At 40.8% G+C, this 21,281-nt stretch overlaps 2 protein-coding genes across 2 annotated transcripts in view; one reads left to right on the forward strand and one right to left on the reverse strand.

Annotated features, from left to right (window-relative positions):
• The first annotated feature begins 5,644 nt into the window (after nucleotides 1–5,644).
• On the forward strand, nucleotides 5,645–8,637 carry LOC144527103 (E3 ubiquitin-protein ligase TRIM39-like). Its single transcript, XM_078264988.1, has 2 exons — nucleotides 5,645–5,737; nucleotides 5,964–8,637. Exon 2 carries the CDS (start codon nucleotides 5,973–5,975, stop codon nucleotides 7,611–7,613), a length of 1,641 nt encoding a protein of 546 aa, XP_078121114.1. The 5' UTR covers nucleotides 5,645–5,737; nucleotides 5,964–5,972; the 3' UTR covers nucleotides 7,614–8,637.
• A 6,549-nt stretch (nucleotides 8,638–15,186) lies between these two features.
• Nucleotides 15,187–21,281, reverse strand: part of LOC144526312 (cadherin-18-like) — an 87,290-nt gene continuing 81,195 nt past the window's right edge. Inside the window, exons 9-11 of the mRNA XM_078263720.1 lie at nucleotides 18,368–18,482; nucleotides 16,713–16,982; nucleotides 15,187–15,845 (exon numbers count right to left, since the gene is read on the reverse strand). Coding sequence (XP_078119846.1) covers nucleotides 15,187–15,845; nucleotides 16,713–16,982; nucleotides 18,368–18,482 — 1,044 coding nt within the window. The remainder of the gene's footprint in view (nucleotides 15,846–16,712; nucleotides 16,983–18,367; nucleotides 18,483–21,281) is intronic.

Consider the following 21,281-nt stretch of genomic DNA (forward strand, 5'->3'; position numbering starts at 1 on the left):
TACTGACGAGGGGAGGGTCAAGTCTTTTTAGGTTAGAGGCCACAAAACTCCTTAATTAAATAAGTCCCTTATTGCACAATCCAAATTTTCTTGAAAACTTGCCATTTTCAGCTCGTGATTTGCTAGATTGAAGTTTGTTGTTGTTTTCCGAAGGGATTTTGAGAAAGGCAACACACAGAAAGTGGAAGGTGAGAAGCCTGATCCACTGGGTCAGAAACTGTCAATTTTGCTTTCATCCGGACACCATTTTCTACTTTCTTCCATTCCTCTCTCATTCCTCATTGTCCAATAAGTGATCTTGGTGTTGCCTGGCTGTTGCAGAACGTTGAGAACACAGTTTATAAAAGTTGCAGTTTACTGCTGTGTATTTATATCTATAATTATAGTGTACAAGTTGTTTACATTTGGATTATGCCTTTAAATTGTGTGAGCAAGATTCTTACATTGCGCAAACAATGTGTGTATCCTGTGTGAGAATGTCACCAATAAGAAAACTATGTTCAGAAATGTGTTAGAAGTGATAAGTTCAGATTCAAGTGATCACTTGGATTCAAGTTTAACCTGGGTGACCTGACAATGGAGGAGTTGCTATTTTTTAAGTTTCACTCCTGATTCATAACCACATGCAGTCTGGAATAAAATACAAAGCTAAAACGCTACATCTGACTCCCGTGTTGTTTGTATGGAGTTTGACTGGCTGTCTAGTTGAAGTTACGACACTTTGGGGAGGACAATAGATCAGTTCATACCAACTTCATAGATTGAAGTTGGTAGTTCAGACACAAAGGTTGGAGCCTAACAAGGTTGATTTGCATGTGGTACGTGATCCTGTGATTCTCACGTAGCTGCCATGCAAGGTAAGTGAAAAATACCTAGTGAAAAATATCAGTACATGCCTTGCAAATGTATGCATGAATGGCTGTGTCTCAAACTGCCTACTTGCAGACTTCAAACACTTAGTTTTAAGCATATAGTATAGATAAAGCAAAAAGTCAGTGCACTGAAAGTACGCGGAGGACCCCCTAAAAATGGCAAAAAGTTCAGTGTGGAATGATGGACAGTACGCGCACTAAATGGGCACCATCTTGACTACAAAGCGGAAAGGGGAGGGACCAGGGACGTCAACCGGCAACGGATTGGATGAACGTGTCACGTGGCTCTGGCTTCTCCCGGATTTCACAACCGAGCATAATGGCGGCTCGTTCAGAATACGATCTCATATTTTACGAAAACATTTGGTTACATTCAAGCCATTGCCAAATGGTACAGTTGATACAAAGCTAATTTAGACTATGAGCTCCACACAACTCTCTCTGTATTTCTCAGTATGGCTATGTTCAGAAGATTGTGTTGTCCGACGAATTTTGCATGCAGGAAATCAAGTGAAAACCCTCCGTGTTCTCCTTGGTTACAAGCAACTGCATGGAGGAGAGGTGGGGCGCGATCACTGAAGGCTTGTATCATGTGGACGCGCTGACAGTTCTGTTGTCATTACTTAGAATTCCTCATGGGGGCGACAGAAACTACGCACTATAGCTTTAAGCTATGTGATGGAGCATTTCACCTCAAATACATGTAATGGAGGCTATTCACACACAGACACATAATGGAAATTTCTACCTCACAGACAGGTGTGATGGAGGCTCCTTACACACAGACTCCAGTGACTGCATCTGCCCAACATGCTTCACCTGCCAGAGATGTATGAGTTTGACTAGCTGCACTCTCCAACAACAGCGTTCACAGTGGTCAACTCCCCTGCTGCACTGACTGAAACCCAAACAGCGGAGTCCAACCACTTGGCCTTGTCCGGAGTACTCAATTTCGGTGGTGGAGCTTCTTGATCCCCATACTTTCTCAGAACAGCTTCAGCAGCTCTCCTCTCTAAACACAAAAACGTTCACTTTACTACATTTCAATCAAGGACAATCAAGTCTCAAGTTTGAAGAAAGCAACACAGCAACAAAATATTTTATTTTTTAACGTACCCATCTCAAAATCAGTTCAACTATACACTATTTGTAATATTTACAGCTTCACCTGTTTCTTTTTGCTTTAACCAGAGTAATACAGTGTGCAGCAGGAAGAGATACGCTTATGAATATTCAGGTCTTAGTGGGCTAAAATATTTGGTGTGTTGGTGTCCTGTCCTCAGCAGTAGCCTATATATCTCTGCTTCTACAAACTGGGAAAGTGCTGACTGTTGTCTACTGTTGGTAAAATTGAAGTGTAGTGTTTAACACAATAAAGCCAGCAGTGTTTTACAAAGAATAATTTTTTTTTAAATGCCTAAGTCTTTATCCTCAAATGGAACTAAGTTTAAAGTAAATGTACCAGACTAACAGCTCTCTGTATGTCCTTGGCCTCCCTTTATTGGTAAAATACAGTTACACAAACTGAGGGGGTAAATGAAATAAGGGAGCCATCTAGTGTTGAAATGTAGCATGCATTTGTCTCTAAGTATTGTAGAAAGGGTGGTCCTCACTTTGAATGCACATTTACTCGGTCCTCACCTTGCTGCCGTTACAGGAGCGTGTTTGTTTGTGTGTGTGTTTTTGTTTAAGTGTGTAAAACTACTCTGTTAAAGTTAGAGATTGACACCAGAAGAGCAGAGCCATGGTGGGCAGAGTAGATCTAATAACGTTGCTTGTGAAACAATGCCTGGAAAATGTATTAAATGAGCTGGTTTGACCATGCAGATGGAAGAAGTATTCACTAGTTCAGAACACATGACATTCTTGTATTTACTTTCTTGCTCCCGCCCAGACACATCTGACAAATCATGTGGTTTGTAGCGATGCTACATGTGATGCTATGTTACAGGGTAGAGGGTAATAAGGGCTACTGCAACTATGACAAACTGGAAACCACCTGTGCAAAAAAGGCCAGTATATGTAATGCAGCGCTAATGAGTAAAAGTGAAAACAGGTGAGAGAGTAGGCAGGGATGGCCAGGTAATTGCTGTTGAGGAAAGTGGGAACAGGTGTGTAGATGTCAGGTGACTAGAACTGGTAAAAAAGTCTGAAGCTGGGGGTTTTTAATGTAACTTTTGTTATCCAACCACGCCAGGATGCATTACCCATAGAGTATCATGACACTTTGTACCAGAAAGTTTCAAATCATTAGCTTGGGGTGATATTGGCTACTTAAATAAAATCAGAGGTTTATGCAATCTCCATCTTTATTTGCCCCTGTTATTTGGATGATTACAGAATTAAGGATTAAGTTGAGTGGTTCGAAACATTTAAATATCAATAATGACACAGATTTCATTTGCAGTATCCCACTTACTGTACCCTATCCCATGATATTGCAGGTTTTGACATTTAGGATTTTGTGTCTATTGTGGTCATGACATTAATGTCAATCAATTAACTTGTGTATCTTAACTCTTTACTTTTTTCTACCTGGCCTTTCAGGTATTTTCCATTAATAACCCATAAAGGGACTCTTAAGTTTTTCTTTCACTTACAGTATCAGCACACAATGACAAGATAAACTTTGACATTGAAAATTACACTTTTTCCTCATAAGAATTGGTTGCATCAACATATTTAACTACTTAATTGTTAAATCATAGTTCAAGTTATACAGTTAATTATTCTTAAACTTTTATACATTTTTTTAAATTTTTTTTTTTTTTACTGTTCAGATTTCACAATCCTAGCTGCAGGTTTTGAACATCAATCACCATTGGAACATGTAGTTATGATTGTTTTTTAGCTGATAAATGCAGAAAAGAAACATCCTCCCTTTGAGTATATGTGCAGGGTTATTTCAAAGAAAATCATTGCTCATTTTGTTGCATAACAACTATTGAAGATAACCTTAACCTTTTCGTTCTGACTCCAGTGATGATAGCATACCGATCGTCTGAATCCACCCTTTGTACAGGGGCAGGTATAAAAACCTGACACACACTGCCTGTCATCACTTGAGATTGAACCGGCATTCCTCACACAGGCTGCTTGCACAATTTGCAGTGACAAGCAGTGCATTCATAGTCTCTGGGTTGGAAAACTCCAGGAACCTAGGATAGCATCTTTATTACATATTTAATAATCCTTTTTTTTTCTAAGGCTGTTGACTTAAATGAAGCAGGCAACAGTTAGTTAATAACAGTTCCTGTCAGTGTAATCTGTGTGGACCTTCAGTAGCGTTCAGTGAGCTTCCTGAGGTGGTTGATCTTCCTCTCATCTTCATCATCAACAACATCATGACCATTAGCATCGCTCTGATCTGGGCAGTAGTGGTGGGATTCTGCTGCCTTTTAATGGCTTGCTGTGGGGATACGATGCAGGTAAGACTACACATAGGACACGTAGGATGCAATTAGTCATTCTTTGTAGTTTAAGTTCCTATAATTTACATACACAGTGTGTCTGAAACATTTAACATTAATAGGAATCTCCTTTATTTAAACCAACATGTTTTTTTTCCACACTATACATGATGCACGTGGACACTTATGTAACCATTATTATGTAGCCACTGTGAATGACATACGTATGTATGCAGTGTGCGCTAATCAAACAAAAGCTTTTATACAGATGTTTTTTTTGGAACGCTTTTGATTCACAAATGTGTCAGTGCTCAGCTGCTGTGGTCAAACTGTAGTCAGATTGATTAAATTGGAGATGAGTTTCTAATGTAAAAATATATGTTACAAAGAGTTTTGTTTACAAGAGTGTCATAATGACATTCAGGCTGGCTGGTATAACAACTAAGGGCTGGATTACCAACTGGGCAAAGCAGGCAAATGCCAAGTGGCCCCCAGAAAATTGTATTTTTACTAACATTTTTGATGCTATCATGTCATTCTGTTGATTGTATGAAAAATCATATGAAACATGCATTTGCTGTTTTGCAAACTGAAATATAGTTTGGTGTATGTTTCTCTATTGCCTATGTCAGGCGTTGCCCCTCTCCTTCTGCTCTGTGTGTTACCCTTCGCTTCGGGATGCAACAACAAACTTACTAGCAACTAGCAAGCCACATACTGAAAAGGACTAATTGGAAAGACTTTGGATCGAACAATAAGGCAGGCCTGCTTGGTTCTTTCAGGGAATGATTGTAAAGATTTACAGTTTTTTTTTACAGCATTTACTATCTAACTGGAACGTTTTAGGATGGATTAAGTACACACGGCATTAAGAGCAAATGACATTTAATCATGTATCCAGCTAATTTAAATAGCTCATGTTACTGTATTGTGTGAACAGTTAATATTGTACGTGGTGTTTTCTTTTGCGGCATGCACATTTTCCACCAAAACAAGTTCCTTCCAGAGCCACCTTCGCTGTGATTATACAAAGCGTGTCTTTCTCCTATCCCAGGGACCTTACTCTGCAGCACTGTGGAGATAAGTCTGGCAATGCAAGACTACTTATTGCTAAAAGTGTGCCTTGGAAAATACAAACTGAAACTCTATAAATCCCTGCCCTGCAGTGTTAAGGCACTTGTCCTGTCAAGAACATAGTAATGTGACAAAAACAGAACTAACACAAATGAGGAAGACATAACTGAATGACACATACTCACACTCAGAGTTCAGGGGGAAGGAGAGGCAGCAGTTCCGGAAAGAGTGGGTATGACAAAGAAACTCATTTCCTTGTTTACGATTAAGTAGCTCAGAGCACTTGGTGAACTGCATTCAACATGAGTCTCTGTGTTTGAGGATTTAAAACAAATTCATCAGGATCATCAGGCTTTTCTCCTCCAACATTTACTCATACAGGTAAAGTCAATTGTATTAAATTATATTTATTTAGTGCCATAGCACACCCATGAACTGTACTGACATTAAAATATAGTATGTACTGTTAAAACATTTACATGAAGTCTGCCATGAAAAAGATGTTTATCAAGTATACCAATAATCCGATTTATATTTTAAAGATTGTAAAATAATGGTGTAATGTGTAGTAGATGCGTAGTAATGTTACTTTCACTTTTGTTCTCAGTGTATCGCCATGTCAGGTACCAGCTGTCTGCTGTCTGAGGAGCAGTTTTTGTGCTGCATCTGTCTGGATGTTTTCACTAATCCAGTCACTATACCATGTGGACACAACTTCTGCAAAAACTGTATCACACAGCACTGGACTATTAACAGTTTTCAGTGCCAGTGTCCCATGTGTAAAAAACAATTTAAAACACGACCTGAGCTGTCTGTCAACACTTTCATAAATGAGATGGCTGCTGAGTTCAGGCAATCAGCTGTAAAGAAAAGCAGCGGGGAAGTTGCCAAACCAGGAGAAGTCCCCTGTGACTTCTGTACTGGAACCAAACTGAAGGCTGTGATGTCATGCTTAACGTGTCGCGCCTCCTACTGCAGTGCTCATCTAAGTCCTCATATAACACCTGGCCCACTGAAAAGACATTCCCTGACTCATCCTGTGGAGAACATGGACGCCAGGGTGTGTACGCAGCACAATAAAACACTGGAGCTGTTCTGTAAAACTGACCAGACGTGTGTATGCTCGGACTGCACTGTTTCAGAACACATGGCACACAATATTGCTTCTCTGAAAGACGAATATGAAGCAAAGAAGGCCGACCTGGAGCAGGAAGAGGCTGAAATCCAGCAGATGATTCAGGACAGAAAGCTCAAGATCCAGAAAAACGAACGCTTAAAAATGCACAGTGAGAAAGATGCAGAGAGAGAGATCGCAGACGGTGTTCGTACCTTCACCGTTCTGATCCAGAAGGCCGAGAGAGACTTGAACGAGCTTATTGAGAAGATTCAAGAGAGGCAGAAGACGACAGAAGAACAGGCCGACGGCTATATCAAAGAACTGGAACAAGAAATTCATGCACTTAGGAAGAGAACGGCTGAGGTGCAGCAGCTCTCGCGTATTCAAGACCATCTTCACTTCCTCCAGAGCTTCACATCCATGGACGCTGCTCTGTGCACCAAGAACTGGACAGAAGTCAGCATCCGTCCGCTGTCATACGAGGGGACTGTGTTGAAAGCTGTGGCTGTGCTGGAGGAGGTGATCAGCACAGAGAAGAACCAGCTGCTTCATGGGGCCAGGCTGAAGAGGGTCCAGCATTACGCTGCGGATGTGATTCTTGAACACCGCACAGCTAATCCCTGGCTCATCCTGTCCGATGATGGGAAACAAGTCATGTGTGGTGAGGTGAGGAGAGACCTACCAGACAACCCGGAGAGATTTTCTCTTTACGTCATCGTCTTGGCACGGCAGAGCATCTCCTTTGGAAGATTTTACTACGAGGTTCAGGTTACAGGGAAGACTGACTGGACTCTGGGAGTGGTCAAAGTGTCAGTGGACAGGAAGGGAACAATCCCACTAAGTCCTTTGAGTGGCTACTGGGCTGTGGCTTTGAGGAACGTAAATGATTACCTCAGTCTTTCTACCCCCGTTGTCAGACTCAGTCTAAACTCGAGTCCTCAGAAGGTGGGGGTGTTTGTGAGCTACGAGGAGGGTCTGGTCTCCTTTTATGATGTGGATGCTGCAGTTCATCTCTACTCCTTCACCGACTGCTGCTTCACCGAGGCGCTCTGTCCCTTCTTCAGTCCGGGTCTTCATCACGGTGGCACCAACTCCACCCCTCTGACGATTTCACCTGTCAGCCCTACCGATTTGATCTGATCAGTAATTTAGAAAGAAAAAAAATGATGTCATGTGTCATCAAAGGATCAAAGTGGCATAAACAGACAAACAACAAGAAAACAGAACCAAAATTCACAATCCTCTTTTTAAAATTGTTACGGTGAAGGCGTAACAATACTCACTCATTCAGCAGGCTACTGGAGTCATGTTTTCGTTTAATATTCACTTTGAGTTGGTCTGGTATGGGGGGTGGAGGAGTCTATTTTTTAGGATAGCAAGGAATTGCCCTTTTAAATGTTTCTTGGCCTGGATTTATATTTTATTCCATTCTCCATGCTGTCTCTGTGTGACAGCTTAGCAGGACCACTATGTCAGTTTTAAGGAACAGGATAGATGTGGATCTTAGTTTTTGGTGATTAAACGTCTCTGCAGAGAGTATCGGTTTTCTGTAGCCATTGGCATCTTCTCTTTATTTTGCAGAAATAACAACTACTGTTAAAGATGCTCTAAGCGATGTCACACGTTTTTTAGGCTACAACATTTTTTTGTCACATACAGAAAACATCTCCTCACTATCTGCTAGCTGCCTGTCCCCTGAACACACTGTAAAAAAAACGAGGTCTCTGTAGACAGCCCAGGCTCCACAGACAGCCAACAAAAACAAACTGTGCCAACCTGCACCACCAAACATAACAAACAGGGTTCCAGGCAATAACTGACAAGAAGGATTTGGGGGTAGGGGTTGGGGGGGTTAGTGCGCGGAAGAGAGGGGAAGGGGACGGGATGAAGAGGAGGGAGGGGCGGGCTAGCCTCCGTTTTGTTTGACAATACTTCGAACGTCAACAAGAAGTGACGTCACCCAACATCGCTTAGAGCACCTTAAGTTATATTTTTCATACATCGTTACTAGGGGTAACGTTACTTTACTGTTTTTATCAATGATTAACCCTAAATATTTTTGGATGCGGTATGGATACGGGTTACAGCAAAACAGAGCGAAAGCAAAAAATGCAGAAAATCCATGTTATGTACTTCTTTACAAATAAAATAAATATCAGACTGACTGGCTGACATGTGATGATACTTTTAGAAAATGAGTTTTTTTAAATGTCTCATATATATATATATATATATATATAATTGGTGAAGATTCACGTACAATTTAAATTAAATAAAACATGTTGGTTGTTTACAGTTTGGAATGTTATGATCAGGTCATTAAAGGATAAATTAGTCAGCCAGGTGCCTTAATGTACAGTGGAACCATTTTGGGCTGCTGTAATCATTCCTACTGTTCATGCTGGCTGTTAGGGTATCCTTTTGTGAAAGGGGGACAACATCCACAGTTCTTGTTCTGTACAAAAATGTTCATGGATGCACAGCTGGATCCGGAACTGAACTGCTGCTGCTCTGGGCTTTAATACAAAATACCTCTTGTGCCCATCCTGGGCGTTGCGTTTTAACCCAAACCTAACCCTAACCATAACTTTTCATGACAAAAACCGAATGACACTTATTAAAAGAAGCGTTATGTCATAAATGCTTATGACTTGTTTATGTTTATGACACATTCATTACAGTGTCATGTCACTCTTATTATCAGTCTTAGATACCTTCAAGTAAAGTGTAACCGAATAATTAGTAAGACTAGTTGTAATTTTGTAAAAAGTCACAATATTGAAAAAAGTCATATTTTGAGAATTAAGTGTAATCAAACTGGGATACTACATAATGTGATTATTGTTATCCTGTTCATCAAATGTCCTTAGTAGGACATTCTTACCTGCTGAACTCCGGTCAAGTTGCTGACATTTGTCTGTGTGCATTTGATCTGAAGACACCGTCACACCCTCATAACTACGGTGTCCAAGTGTAAGAATACATCAGGTTGGCATCAAAACCAGTCTAACATGTGGCAGAAGCCCAATTTGTATCAGGATAATTACACAGCAAATGATACAGTTCTACTGTCAGTCAGTGGTGGAAGAAGTATCCAGATCTTTTACTTAAGTAAAAGTACTAATAGCACACTTAATAAAAGATCTTTTTACAAGTAAAAGTCCTGCATTGAAAATGTTACTTAAGTAAAAGTATGTAAGTATCAACAGGAAAATGTACTTAAAGTATTACAAATTAAAAGTGCTCAAATTAAAAGTGCTCAATGACATTTTAGAAACTGGAAAGATAAAAAGCTTAAAGTATCAAAAAGAGCGTTTAAAGTGCCCCCCCCCCCCCAAAAAAAAGAAAAAGAAAAAAAAAGAAGGTTGAAAGTGTCAAGAAAAAGTTCAAAAATGAAAAATCCTCACATTTTAGAAACTGGAAACAATCAAAACAGTTCTTGCAATTAATCAAGTGTTTAATCGGCTAATCATTTCAGCTGGATGTCTAGGCCTATAATATATTGTTGGGTAGTTTAATTTATAATAGTAGTAACTAAAGCTGTCGGATTAAAGTAGCGGAGTAAAAAGTACAATATTTCTCTCTGAAATGTAGTAGATGTAGAAAGTAGCATGGAAAAAAAGGCTCAAGTAAAGTACACGTACCTCAACATTTGTACTTAAGTACAGTACAAGTGAACTTAGTTACATTCCACCACTGCTGTCATTCCACTACACTAATCATGATTCTCATGCAGGCAGACACACAAGATGTTCAAGAGATTTGTTGGACACTGCCACAGTTTTCTTTTCCTGCCGTAGATCACCTTGCTTCTTTATGCTGAAGTATACCTGAAACATGTTGACATGAGACCACGTGATCCTGTTTCTTAGTATTTGCTGCCATCTTGTGGCTGCAGACACCTACAGCTGCAGTAGAACAACATGGTTACATTTGCATTCAACCAAAATGAAAAGCAGCTTTTGTTCGTGTACTGCGGATGTGAATTTGCACCAGGGGATCGATCTATCCATTGATCTGAAAGGCTCTGCAATTTTGTTTTATACGAGGCTATATGTCTCCACTACTGTGAAAAAATAAATAAAATCAATAGTGTGGATAAAACGACTTAAGACAGCCCTTATCCCATATCACGATATCCAAAATGAAGCCTCATATTGCCCAGCCCTAGTGGTAGGGCATCCACACCATCAGCCAATGGGTGAAGAAGAAGAAGCCGGTAGTCGATGTCTGGTTGGTACTGCCGACGGTGCCTACAACAGAAAACAGGTGTTTTGCTCATCTCACCTGGCTGGCAACCAGAACGAAGCTGCAGCTCCAGAACTGAACTGAGTTATTTGTAACTTACTAACAAGCGAGGATTGAATGAAGAGAATTGGGATGTTGCACAGAGAGAGACAGACTAAGTTGGACTTGCTTTGTAAAACAGGCCCAAGAAAACAGAAGGGAATTAACTGATGAATGAACACTCTTATCAGATGCATACTCACATATACATATATCATTTGTAATGAGAACGTTATGGTAGCTCTGGTTTGTGCCTTTGTTCCTTTTTCAAATGGTGAAAACCGAGCAAAATGAAACCCCAGCAGATGCTGGTTGAAAGTGTTGATGAGGATCATTAGTGGCTCCATTTACTGTGTCTGGCAAGGGAACACTGGCTTTTTGCAATCCCATCTGTAAGTGCGATGGTTAAAGCTGGTATTTGCAGTTTACCCTGCGATGCCCTTTAAATGCTGTCTTCACTCAGAACCCCAATTACATTTGCGATGAATTATTCATATTTTTTAGCCCTGCTATTACACCAGCCACGCTGAGCCCTCAGTTTGAGGTCTCTGTTGTTTTTAAAGACAGTAAGAGCATCAATACACCTATTTACTTCTTGAATAAAAAAACAGCACACCCAAGGATGGTGTTCATAATTGGTTGTGTGATGTTCGAACCTTTTTTTTCGCCTTTATCTAAGGAAGTGTAAACCAGCAACCCCCTAAAAATAGGCAAGCGAGCATTCTCCGCTAAACGTGAGATAAAAGAAAATGCTGCATGAAGCCAAATCAGTGAAGAGCTGATGCGGTCATTTTTCATGTTTTACATGCACCAAACATATTTCTAAAAGGCTGAATAGCGCTGTGTTAAATAGCTCAGCTAATTCAAAATAACAACCCCGTAATAGAAACTGTATTAATCATTGGAAAAGCTTTACAAAAGACTCACAGTGATTTATGTATGTCTCTTATTGGACCTCCAGCAATGAGATATGTAGGCACACCGACAGGCAAACAGGAAGTATTTTTCTTGTAATTATTGGCTTCAAATGCCTCGGAGTGCAGCTTTTGCATTGAGGGATTTGAAAATCTGCCGCTCTATGGTGTTTTTTGCCCCCAATGGCTCCTTCCAGGCAGCGCTGCCTGGAAGGCACTAGGATTAGGCACTGGTTATGGTTAGGGTTAAGGTTAAGGTTAGGGTTAGGTGTCTTGAAGTCAACGGTCGCAACGCTGCCTTGAAGTCAATTAGGCAATGGTTATGGTTATGGTTAGGGTTAAGTGCCTTGGAGGCAGCGGTCACAGCGCTGCCTGGAAGGAGCCGTTGGGGGCAAAAAACACCATAGAGCGGCAGATTTACAAATCCCTCAATGCAAAAGCTGCACTCCGAGGCATTTGAAGCCAATAATTACAAGAAAAATACTCCTGTTGCCCTAATTAAAACACTTTTTGGGTTCTTTGTGTGAGGTATTTCTTTCCCTTTGGAAGTTGGAGCACTGGAAAAGAAAGAGAAATGGAAAAAAGCAAGTAGAAGAGTGTTTTGTTTTGGTTGTTTTTTTGTAGAGACAGCGGAGGTTCAGAGAAAAGATATATTAATCACAATACGTAATGAGAATCCCCAAATGGCCATCTGCTGCATCAGACCTAATAAAAGAAACTAAGTCAAAAGTTTGGCACTGTTCAAGGATAGCACATATGTATCTAAAACCAATCAAAGCACATGATCAAACCATTTTCTGAAATCACTGATCTTTTTATTCACCGATAAAAATATACACCAGGGAAAATAGGCTTCATTTCCTCCATCTTCCTGATTATTCCTCAGTCAACTTAGTCATTCATTTCCACTCTGAAAACATCTGAAAAGGTACAGTCCTTTCATTGATTTTAACCCATTGAAAATATGCATACTGAAATAATTTCCATAGATTCACAGAAGTCAGCCAGGTTAAGAAAGAGGAGGGGTGGGAGGGGGGGGGTCATGTCTTGTCTTGCATTTGGCATTAAATGATCTAGATTATAAACTTCACTTGACAGCTACAGTATGTTTCCATCCACTTGTCGATCGAATGATCTGAAGTTTGCTAAAAACAAAGTGTGTTTCAATCCATTTAAACTGAATAAATACCTATTCATAATGACGTCACATGATGTTTTGCGATCAAATTGGTATATCAAATTGATTTGAGACATTTTAAGGTGTTTCCATTCATTTTCGCACTGAATTGCTCAACATTCAAGCAAACATCTGCGAACAAAGTTTTGCTAGCCAAAATGGATCATGCCGTCTACCTACAAATGATTCGGTAACACTTTACTTGAAGGTATCTACATAAGAGTGACATGACACTGTCTAACTCTAACCCTAACCATAACTTGTCATGACAAAAACCGAATGACACTTACTAAAATAAGCGTTATGTCATAAACGTTTATGTTTATGACCCGTTCATTACAGTGTCCTGTCACTCTTATGTAGATACCTTCAAGTAAAGTGTAACCAATGATTCATATTGGGCAAGTTGTAATAGTGCTTATGTGCCAGTTGATAGCAACATATCAAGCTATAATAAGGCGACGACGCTGTCAAAACATTGCTATGATGATGCAGATGCACGTAAAGGCCAGACGACAAAGATTTTTGCCATCTAAAATAGCCGTTATATTTCGTTCGTAAATGCAATTTAAAAAAGTCTCCTCGTTTCGTCCAGTTATATCTGTCTTTGTTGGCAAAGAAAGCGCAAATACGTGGCAGAAATAAATAAAACTTCTTTGTTTTATGGCCGGTTGCAACCATAAAATGACCTAAAACGTAATCGCAACTTATTATTTAGTCCGCAAATAACGTTTCCTCATTTACAGATTAAGAGAAAATCCGATGTGATCAAACGTACAAACTTTGTGTCGATATTCATGAAATTCACTGTTAATTTACTGTTTCCATAAAGCATTCGATATTACATAATTTGCATTAAAACGTGTGGATGGAAACATGGCTAGTGTTACCAATAGCCTTTTTTTCCACTGCAGGGACTTATTAAATAAAACATAATGGGTTCTGCTTAATGTTCTGGCACAGTTCAGACAATCATGTCATCGTTGTCTCTTGAGGGTGTCGCCTGCTGTTCCAATTGTAAAGCCCCTTGACGCAAATTTGTGGTTTGTGATATTACGCTACGTAAATAATATTGCTAGAATTGTCAAGAGTGACAACAACAAACAAAGAATTTCCCCCTCTCTCTCCCCAACTGATCGCACCCAGAGTCAGGTTCTGTTTGAGCTTTCTGTCTGTTAAAAGGAAGTTTTTCCTCGACGCTGTCTCATGCTCTTGGAGAAATTGTTGGGTCTCTGTAAATTATAGTGTGGTCTTAACCTACTCAATATAGAAAGTGTACTGAGACAACTTCTGTTGTGATTTGACAGTATAATATTGTATATCTGAAACGTCCAAGTTTCTAAAACACAGCGGAACGTGAAGGAACCTTGTACCAAAGCCTCAAATGAACCTAACTGATGTGCCCCCTCTTTATTACCTGTTTTAAGTTCGTTGGAGCCTTTCAACTGTGTTTTGGAAGGTTTGTGAATAATGTAGTAGAATAGTTTTAATGACGAATTTCCTGCTGGTGATACAAGATAAGAAGAAAAGCTGCAATAAGACTGTGGTGACAGACAGTGGGTGAGAACTCTGTGGTCAATAGAAAATCTATGCTTGAATTGTGGAGAACGAGTATAGTTTCTGTTTATAATAGTGTAGGTTAGGGGTTGTTAAGCTGCAAACATTTTTAAGGTTCTATGACCTTACAGAATGAGTTAATAATTTAACAATAATCAGGGCAGGGCCTGTAGCTTTCTTTGACCTTTAGAACATCTACAACTTGTGCACCTTCCATTGCAGCCATCAGTTTTCTCTAGATCTTTCTTTGTTATTTTATGAATAAGAAATAAATACAACTCCCCATATGTTCCCATATTTCAAGCCAATGGATGATTGGTGATATGACCCGCGAACAGTGGGTCATCATGTTCCAAGCCAATTTGGTATACAGCCCTGGGTTTTGTAAATGTTTTAGCAACCGTGAAGATCAAGGCTAGAATCCTTTGGGCCACGGAATAGCTGTACCTTTTCAACTAACACACACAACAAGCAGAGCAGGGGGAGAACCCCATTAGCTCACCTGTCATGTTAAAACTCTGGTCTTCTGTCAGAGTGTATTTTGTCCCACACTTTAGCAATGCACTTGAGCTAGGATTTTTTTCTCCCAAAATCTCCCTTCAGCCTCTGTGTTCTTCTCTCCTGTTACAAATAAATGGCTTTTCTTATCCTCTGATTTCACATGATATCACAGTTCCCATTTGCCAGCTTTTTGCGGCAGTCATTTTGCATCCCCGCACCCATGTTTAATCCGTTTCAGCAAATCTGGCCAAAGGAAAAAACCTTCTGATGGAAATCTTTAGGTGGCAGGGTTAGCTTGACCTGCAGCCAGCTGCACTCGTTCCAGTGTTTGCATCTCTGGCTCCCAGTCTTCCAAGAAGGCATAGTTTAGTTCGGGCACTGCCGCATTTAGGCCCAAAGAGCTGACTGAGCCGGCCAAGGACCCACGGCCTTCATAGGCGTACGTTTGAAGCGAGTCATACGGTGGGCCCCGTGTGTCAGAGTCCGCTTCGGCCACCTTCTGTTGGATGATCTGCTGAATGATGTCCTGACCGTCTAGCAGAAGCGAAGGCGCCGACTGGCTGATCTCTCGCGGAACGCAGTCAATGACAAACCAGGTAGTTTCCAACTCCGGGCTGTATTTCCCGCGATCTAACTCCCGTGCTTTCCTCCTCACCACCATAATCCCCTCCTCGCCATCCTCGATCGTGTCCTCCTCGATCTCATCCTCCTCTCCGTATGGGCTTGGCCCATGGCCAAGGTAGGTGTGGAACCTCCTGCGAGGCTCGGAGGCTTTGGGATTTCGAAGTGCGGCAATGTCAAAGGCCTCCGTGTCTTCCTCTCCGCCTCCCTCGTCGTCATAGGTTACCACGTTTTCTCTGATGTCCTCTTCAGAGAGAATCAACGGCTCTTTGCTTGCTTTCTTGTTTCGCAGCTGGGTGAATAGCATCACTATGGCTAGAAGGAAGTGAGAAGGAGAGGTAAAAGGGAAGAAAGAAAGGATAAAGGGCAAAGAGACATACACACAGAGAGTAAGAGAGAAAACCAAGGACATCCAATGTACTTTATTCATGGCAAGCTGTTTGAGAGATATTTCAAGACAATGTGTCACAGTCTACTCAACGTTCTTTCTGTTTGGGAGCTAATGAATCAGCTTTCATGTTTAGGTACTACACACTAATGTACTACTTATTGAAAAGACTGATTGGGAAATCCTCAATACAAGAATAGTTCCATTTAAAACACAAATAGAACAAATAAATGTGTTTTATATCATAACAAAAGTACTAAATCAGATGCATTACGTACTGTGATGGAATCAGGTTTGTCCAATGAGAGGAATACATTTTAACCTTTTTAAAACCGTGATGAACATTGAAGAATTTCCAACTTTGGCAAAGACAACACATAGACTGCACCAATTTTTACTGGGATTGTCTACAACGTCTACACATAGGGCATTAAACCCCTCAAATGAGTAGAATTTTAACAAAAAAATGTATATGTATAGACATATAAACGTAATCCCTCTCAATCATCCCTTATGACCCATTAGAAGAGTGTGTTAGTGTTCCGGACGTTTATGGGCGTCAGGCTTTGGCCAGTGGGTGAGTAGGCCCTAGCCAAAGCGCATAGGGTGGCACAGATTTAAACCTGGGTTGTCACATTTTCATGCAATAAGAATCATTTTTAAATAATAATTTTGTGTTATTATATAACACAAAATTCTACACATAGGGTCTTTAATCAGTGGTACTTCCATTTCCAAGCATTTTATATCTTTATTGGAAATACAAGACACAGACTTTTCACCCACATACTTACCTAATAATATGACAATACAAAGCAATATGGCTACAAAAGCCCCAGTGCTGAGACCAGCCGAAGACAGGAAAGCCTGGGCCTGACAGACATTGTTGCTGTTGCGCTCCCTGGTGTTCCTTTGACACACACACACCCTGAGGGAGAGTGTAGCGGTGCTGCTCAGAGGAGGCTCCCCGCCGTCAGCCACGACCAACACCAGGCTGAAGAATTCCGGGTCTCTGTCCTGGCTGAAGCCCTCACGCCGATGAGATATTATACTGGCAGTGTTGTCTGGGGGACAGTGAGGACAGGGTGGTGCAGGAAGGAGGTAGGTGATAGGGAGGATGGTACGAGAAAGGTGAAGGAGACAAAACAGCACATTAAGCAAGTACAGTAAAACACACTTGTTGAATAAGCTAACTCGGTCTATACAGGTAATATTCTTTATGATCGTGGATCCATCCACATGACAATGTAGAGACAAGGGCCTAGGTTTCATTTTAACATTGGGAGGACACACTAAGGGGTTCCTCCGGGTCCTCAGGAAACTTTGAACGTCATATCTGACTTGATTATCATCGGCCCGAAATCCCTCACAAAGGACACCTATAACTTCGGTCTCCTTGTCAACAACTCCACCCTGTCTCCATCCCCACACATCCGTAACCTCAGAGTCATCTTCGACAGCAACCTCACTTTTGAAAATCACATCCACCAAATAACCAGAACTGTCTCTTCCACCTCAAAAACACTGCCTGTCTCTGCCCATCACTCACCTTCTCTGCTGCCGAAACTTTGATTCACACCTTCATCACTTCCAGAATCGACTACTGCAACAGCATCCTCTACGGTTCACCTGCAACAGCCTTAAATAAACTCCAGTACATCCAAAACTCTGCTGCGGAGCAGAGGAGTGTCTGGCTAGTCCACATAGCATTCCGCGATGGGAGAAAAATGTGCTCTAGTTTATTGGCATTTCTTTAAACCAATCACAATCATCTTGGGCGCTCCGATTGGACAGATAGTCTAGCTAGCTGTCTGGATCTACCCTGCAGAGATCTGAGGAGCAGTTAGCCATAGTCCTCGTAAATCCACCGGAGTTTAGAATTCCAACACAAAGAAAGCGGAAGGAAACGGACATTGGCGAAAAGACATGCATTTGGCGGAATTTCCTTTGGCACCGGAGCAATCCCGGACGTGGAACGTCGAGAATATAGACTAACTGTTCCCCAACGCATCCAGTTTAAAGTCCTCCTCCTCACCCACAAAGCCCTCCATAACCAGGCTCCTTCTCTGACGCAAACCTCCTCTCCCCACCACTCAGGGCCACGCACCGTACCTGGGGTGACAGAGCTTTCACCATCGCAGCCCCCTCCATCAGGAACTCCCTACCCATACACATCTGGGACTGTACTGACCTGGACACTTCAAATCACTCATTCAGATTAGCTTTCCACCTGCATTAGTCACATATTATCTACTGTTAGTTACTGGTTTCATGTGTTGCTTTGATTGCTTCGTCTGTTTTTTAATGTGCTGGTTTTACTGCAAAGTGTCTTTGAGTACCATGTAAAGCGCTATATAAATAAAAATACATGTATTATCAGTTCCTGCATTCTGATGAATTTGTATGCATATTATGGATGTGGATATTTGTGTGCTCGCTAGAGTCTTACCTCCGTTGTCCTTCAGAGTAAAATTTGGATTGGCAGGAAGCTCAGCAGGCACATAGAAGGAAAACCTTCCATTTGCAAAGTTGTCAAGATCTGCTGCTCGGACGGTCTGAATCACCTGATGGAGAAAAACAGAAGAGATGTGAAGGAACAAAAACAAAAACAAAGGGCAACCGAGAAGACAAGAAATGCAAATGGAGATACATGATGGAAACAAAAGCCAGCAAGAAACGAAGAGGCTGAGAATAAATTATTTGTTTGAAATTCTCCAATGCACACAGTCTGAGTTGGCAGGAAACATCATCAGTAACCCTAATCAAATCCCTGATGTTCTCCTTCCTTTTCTCATCCTCATATCCTTTATCCCTTGCAAAACAGATCCTTGATCTAAATAGGTCTTACCTGGTTAAATATAGGTTGAATTAAAAAAAATGATATCCTTCTGAACCGTCACATATTGTTTCATTAATGTGGAATAAAGTTTTTTTTTTTATGGGCGTTGACCTTTAAGGTGCAAACTGCTTATTAATCAGCTGTTGAGTTGAGAGACTGGCAACCTCTGTGAAGTGTTTAATGGCGGGTTGTTTTGCCAAAACAATGCAACTTTTTTTCTAACCGAGAACAAAGAAAAAGGACATTTGTATGCAGTGGCCAAAAATAAAGACGGAGACGATTTAGAACCGAGGCGCCTCAACTCAGAGTAGTTTCCTGTATCTGTGTTGCGTTGGCTCTGCCACTGCCACGCCTCTTTAGGAGACTAGCGGCAGGTCCTGACTGTACTGATTCCAACGGGAGAAGTTAACGTGAACACACATTATGAGCGATTCTTTCGCCCTGTAGTTTTTTTTTTTTTTTAACAAGCCACATATCTGCAGAACATTCTGACACTAAAATGGAACGACAGAAGGACACATCAGGAGAAAATTAACTTTGTTTGAGACCTGTTTCTGTCTCAGGAACAAACTCTCGCCAGATCTGGCAACACAGATAAGCTAACGTCTAACAAGACTAATCTCCGTGATGCTAAATATATTTTTTTTTAGCTGTGTAAACTTCTAAAGTTAGCAAAAGAGAATATTTGTTAATTAAACAAATATATATTTTTATCCATCCACACTTGAAATGCTCTTTCTTTAGTATAGAGGATCTTTGCTTTGGATCAACAGCTCTACTACAAGAGGTTCTCCCGCTGTGTTTGGGGGAGTGTCAGCATCCTTGCTGTTACAGTATACAGCGGTTAAGTTAACATTGCTGTTCATAAGGTGGGACCAGCTATTCTCATTTCAGTGACAAGCCGCTCCTACAAGTTTTGCTTTAGCGATCTCAGCCTCGCTGCATCGACAACCAAACGACAGAGACGGAAATGTGCAGCGGAATGCCAGATGTTTGTGAATGTGTTGCTGCCCATGGTGTTACCAGATCCAGTTGGGACCAGAGCCAGACCTGGAAGATACTTGTTAAAAATCCACCAGAGCCTCAGACCAAAGCAAGAGACTTGGGGCCCTATTTTAACAACCTAAGCGCATGGCGTGTCCAAATCCACTTCCGTTTGATGTTATTATATTCTTCTAATCTATTAAGAAGATGTAGAGTAAACAGATCGCCGGTGCAACACAGATGTCTTCTTAAGTTATAGTTTTTTATTTTTTAAGGTGCATAACAGTGACTAACGTTTCGATGTAAAGTTACATCTTCATCAGAGTCCTTGGAGAGAATGGGCAGTGAAGCCCTTGATAAGAATCATCAACAGTTGTGATTGTGCGTAAAGGGAGCGTTGGCTACCTGAAGATACACCCAGAACAACCAAGGTGCTACACTCATTACATCAGTCACTAAAGGGCAAACGACCACAAACAGGTCAAGAGTGATTAAAAAGAATATTGATAGATAACAAGCATAAAATGTTCACAATACAATGTGAGTAAAGAAATGTTTGTACGCTTATTACTCTTTTGGATCAATATGTTTTGTGTGTTTAGTTAGTAAAATTTGATGAAGACAAGAAATGTATAACAATTTCAATACTTCTATTAATTATTATGGTCTATTGAGTGACATAACCTTTTAGCTTAGGTTGTACTGATTTTTGGTATATGACGCATTTGACGATACTCCAAGAAATGACCAAAAATACCAATTTAGGCACTGGTGGACCATTTCTATTGCAGAGTTTAAAGGGTTAAGGAATAACATATTAAGGAAGTACATGTTATGTCTCCCATGTCCTGGGCTGGGCAGAAACACCTTAAATGGTAATAAAGTTACACACTATGGTACAGCTACAGCCATAGGCGTAGATTTCGGGGGGTGGGGTGGGGTGCAGGGGATTTGTCCCCCTCAAAAAATATTAAAGATAACCCACTGCCCAAAAAGAGGTAAAAAATAACCATTTAGGGGGGCTCAAAACACAATTTATATCCTTCTTAGAGCTGCTTCTTAGGGTTGTGTTTCTCCAAAAGTTGAATCCGTCTTAACGTTTTTACAGCATTGAAGAAAAATACAAAACACGAATATTCGAATCCCAAAATGTAATATCGAACGACTACCCAACAAAGTAATATCTGAATAGTCGGATATTCGGATCCAGCCCTACTTCTTACTATTAAATATTTGTTTTCCAACAATTTCAGACAGGAAATGAAGTGTTTGACACTGCAAAGGTTTTGGGGGACGACCCCCAGACCCCCCCGGTTATAATGTCCTCTCCCCAACGTTGGGACTAAACCTACGCCCTTGGTTAACCAGCTAAAGCTAGAATATTAGTTAAACTCCTTGACAATGACTCTGTGCCATTCCGACAAGCTTTAGGCTTGGGGATAGTTGAGTGTGACTCCACATCATACTCCTATTCAGACTTACAATTTATTTGAGTAGCTTTTTGCAATATCCACTTCATAAAGGATTGACTATAAAGTCC

The sequence above is a fragment of the Sander vitreus genome, chromosome 12 (genome assembly GCF_031162955.1).
Source record: "Sander vitreus isolate 19-12246 chromosome 12, sanVit1, whole genome shotgun sequence".
Lineage (NCBI taxonomy): Eukaryota > Metazoa > Chordata > Actinopteri > Perciformes > Percidae > Sander > Sander vitreus.

What these genes read in the sequence shown, in the direction of transcription:
- LOC144527103 (XM_078264988.1), top strand. Translation starts at nt 5,973, where the DNA reads ATGTCAGGTACCAGCTGTCTGCTGTCTGAGGAGCAGTTTTTGTGCTGC.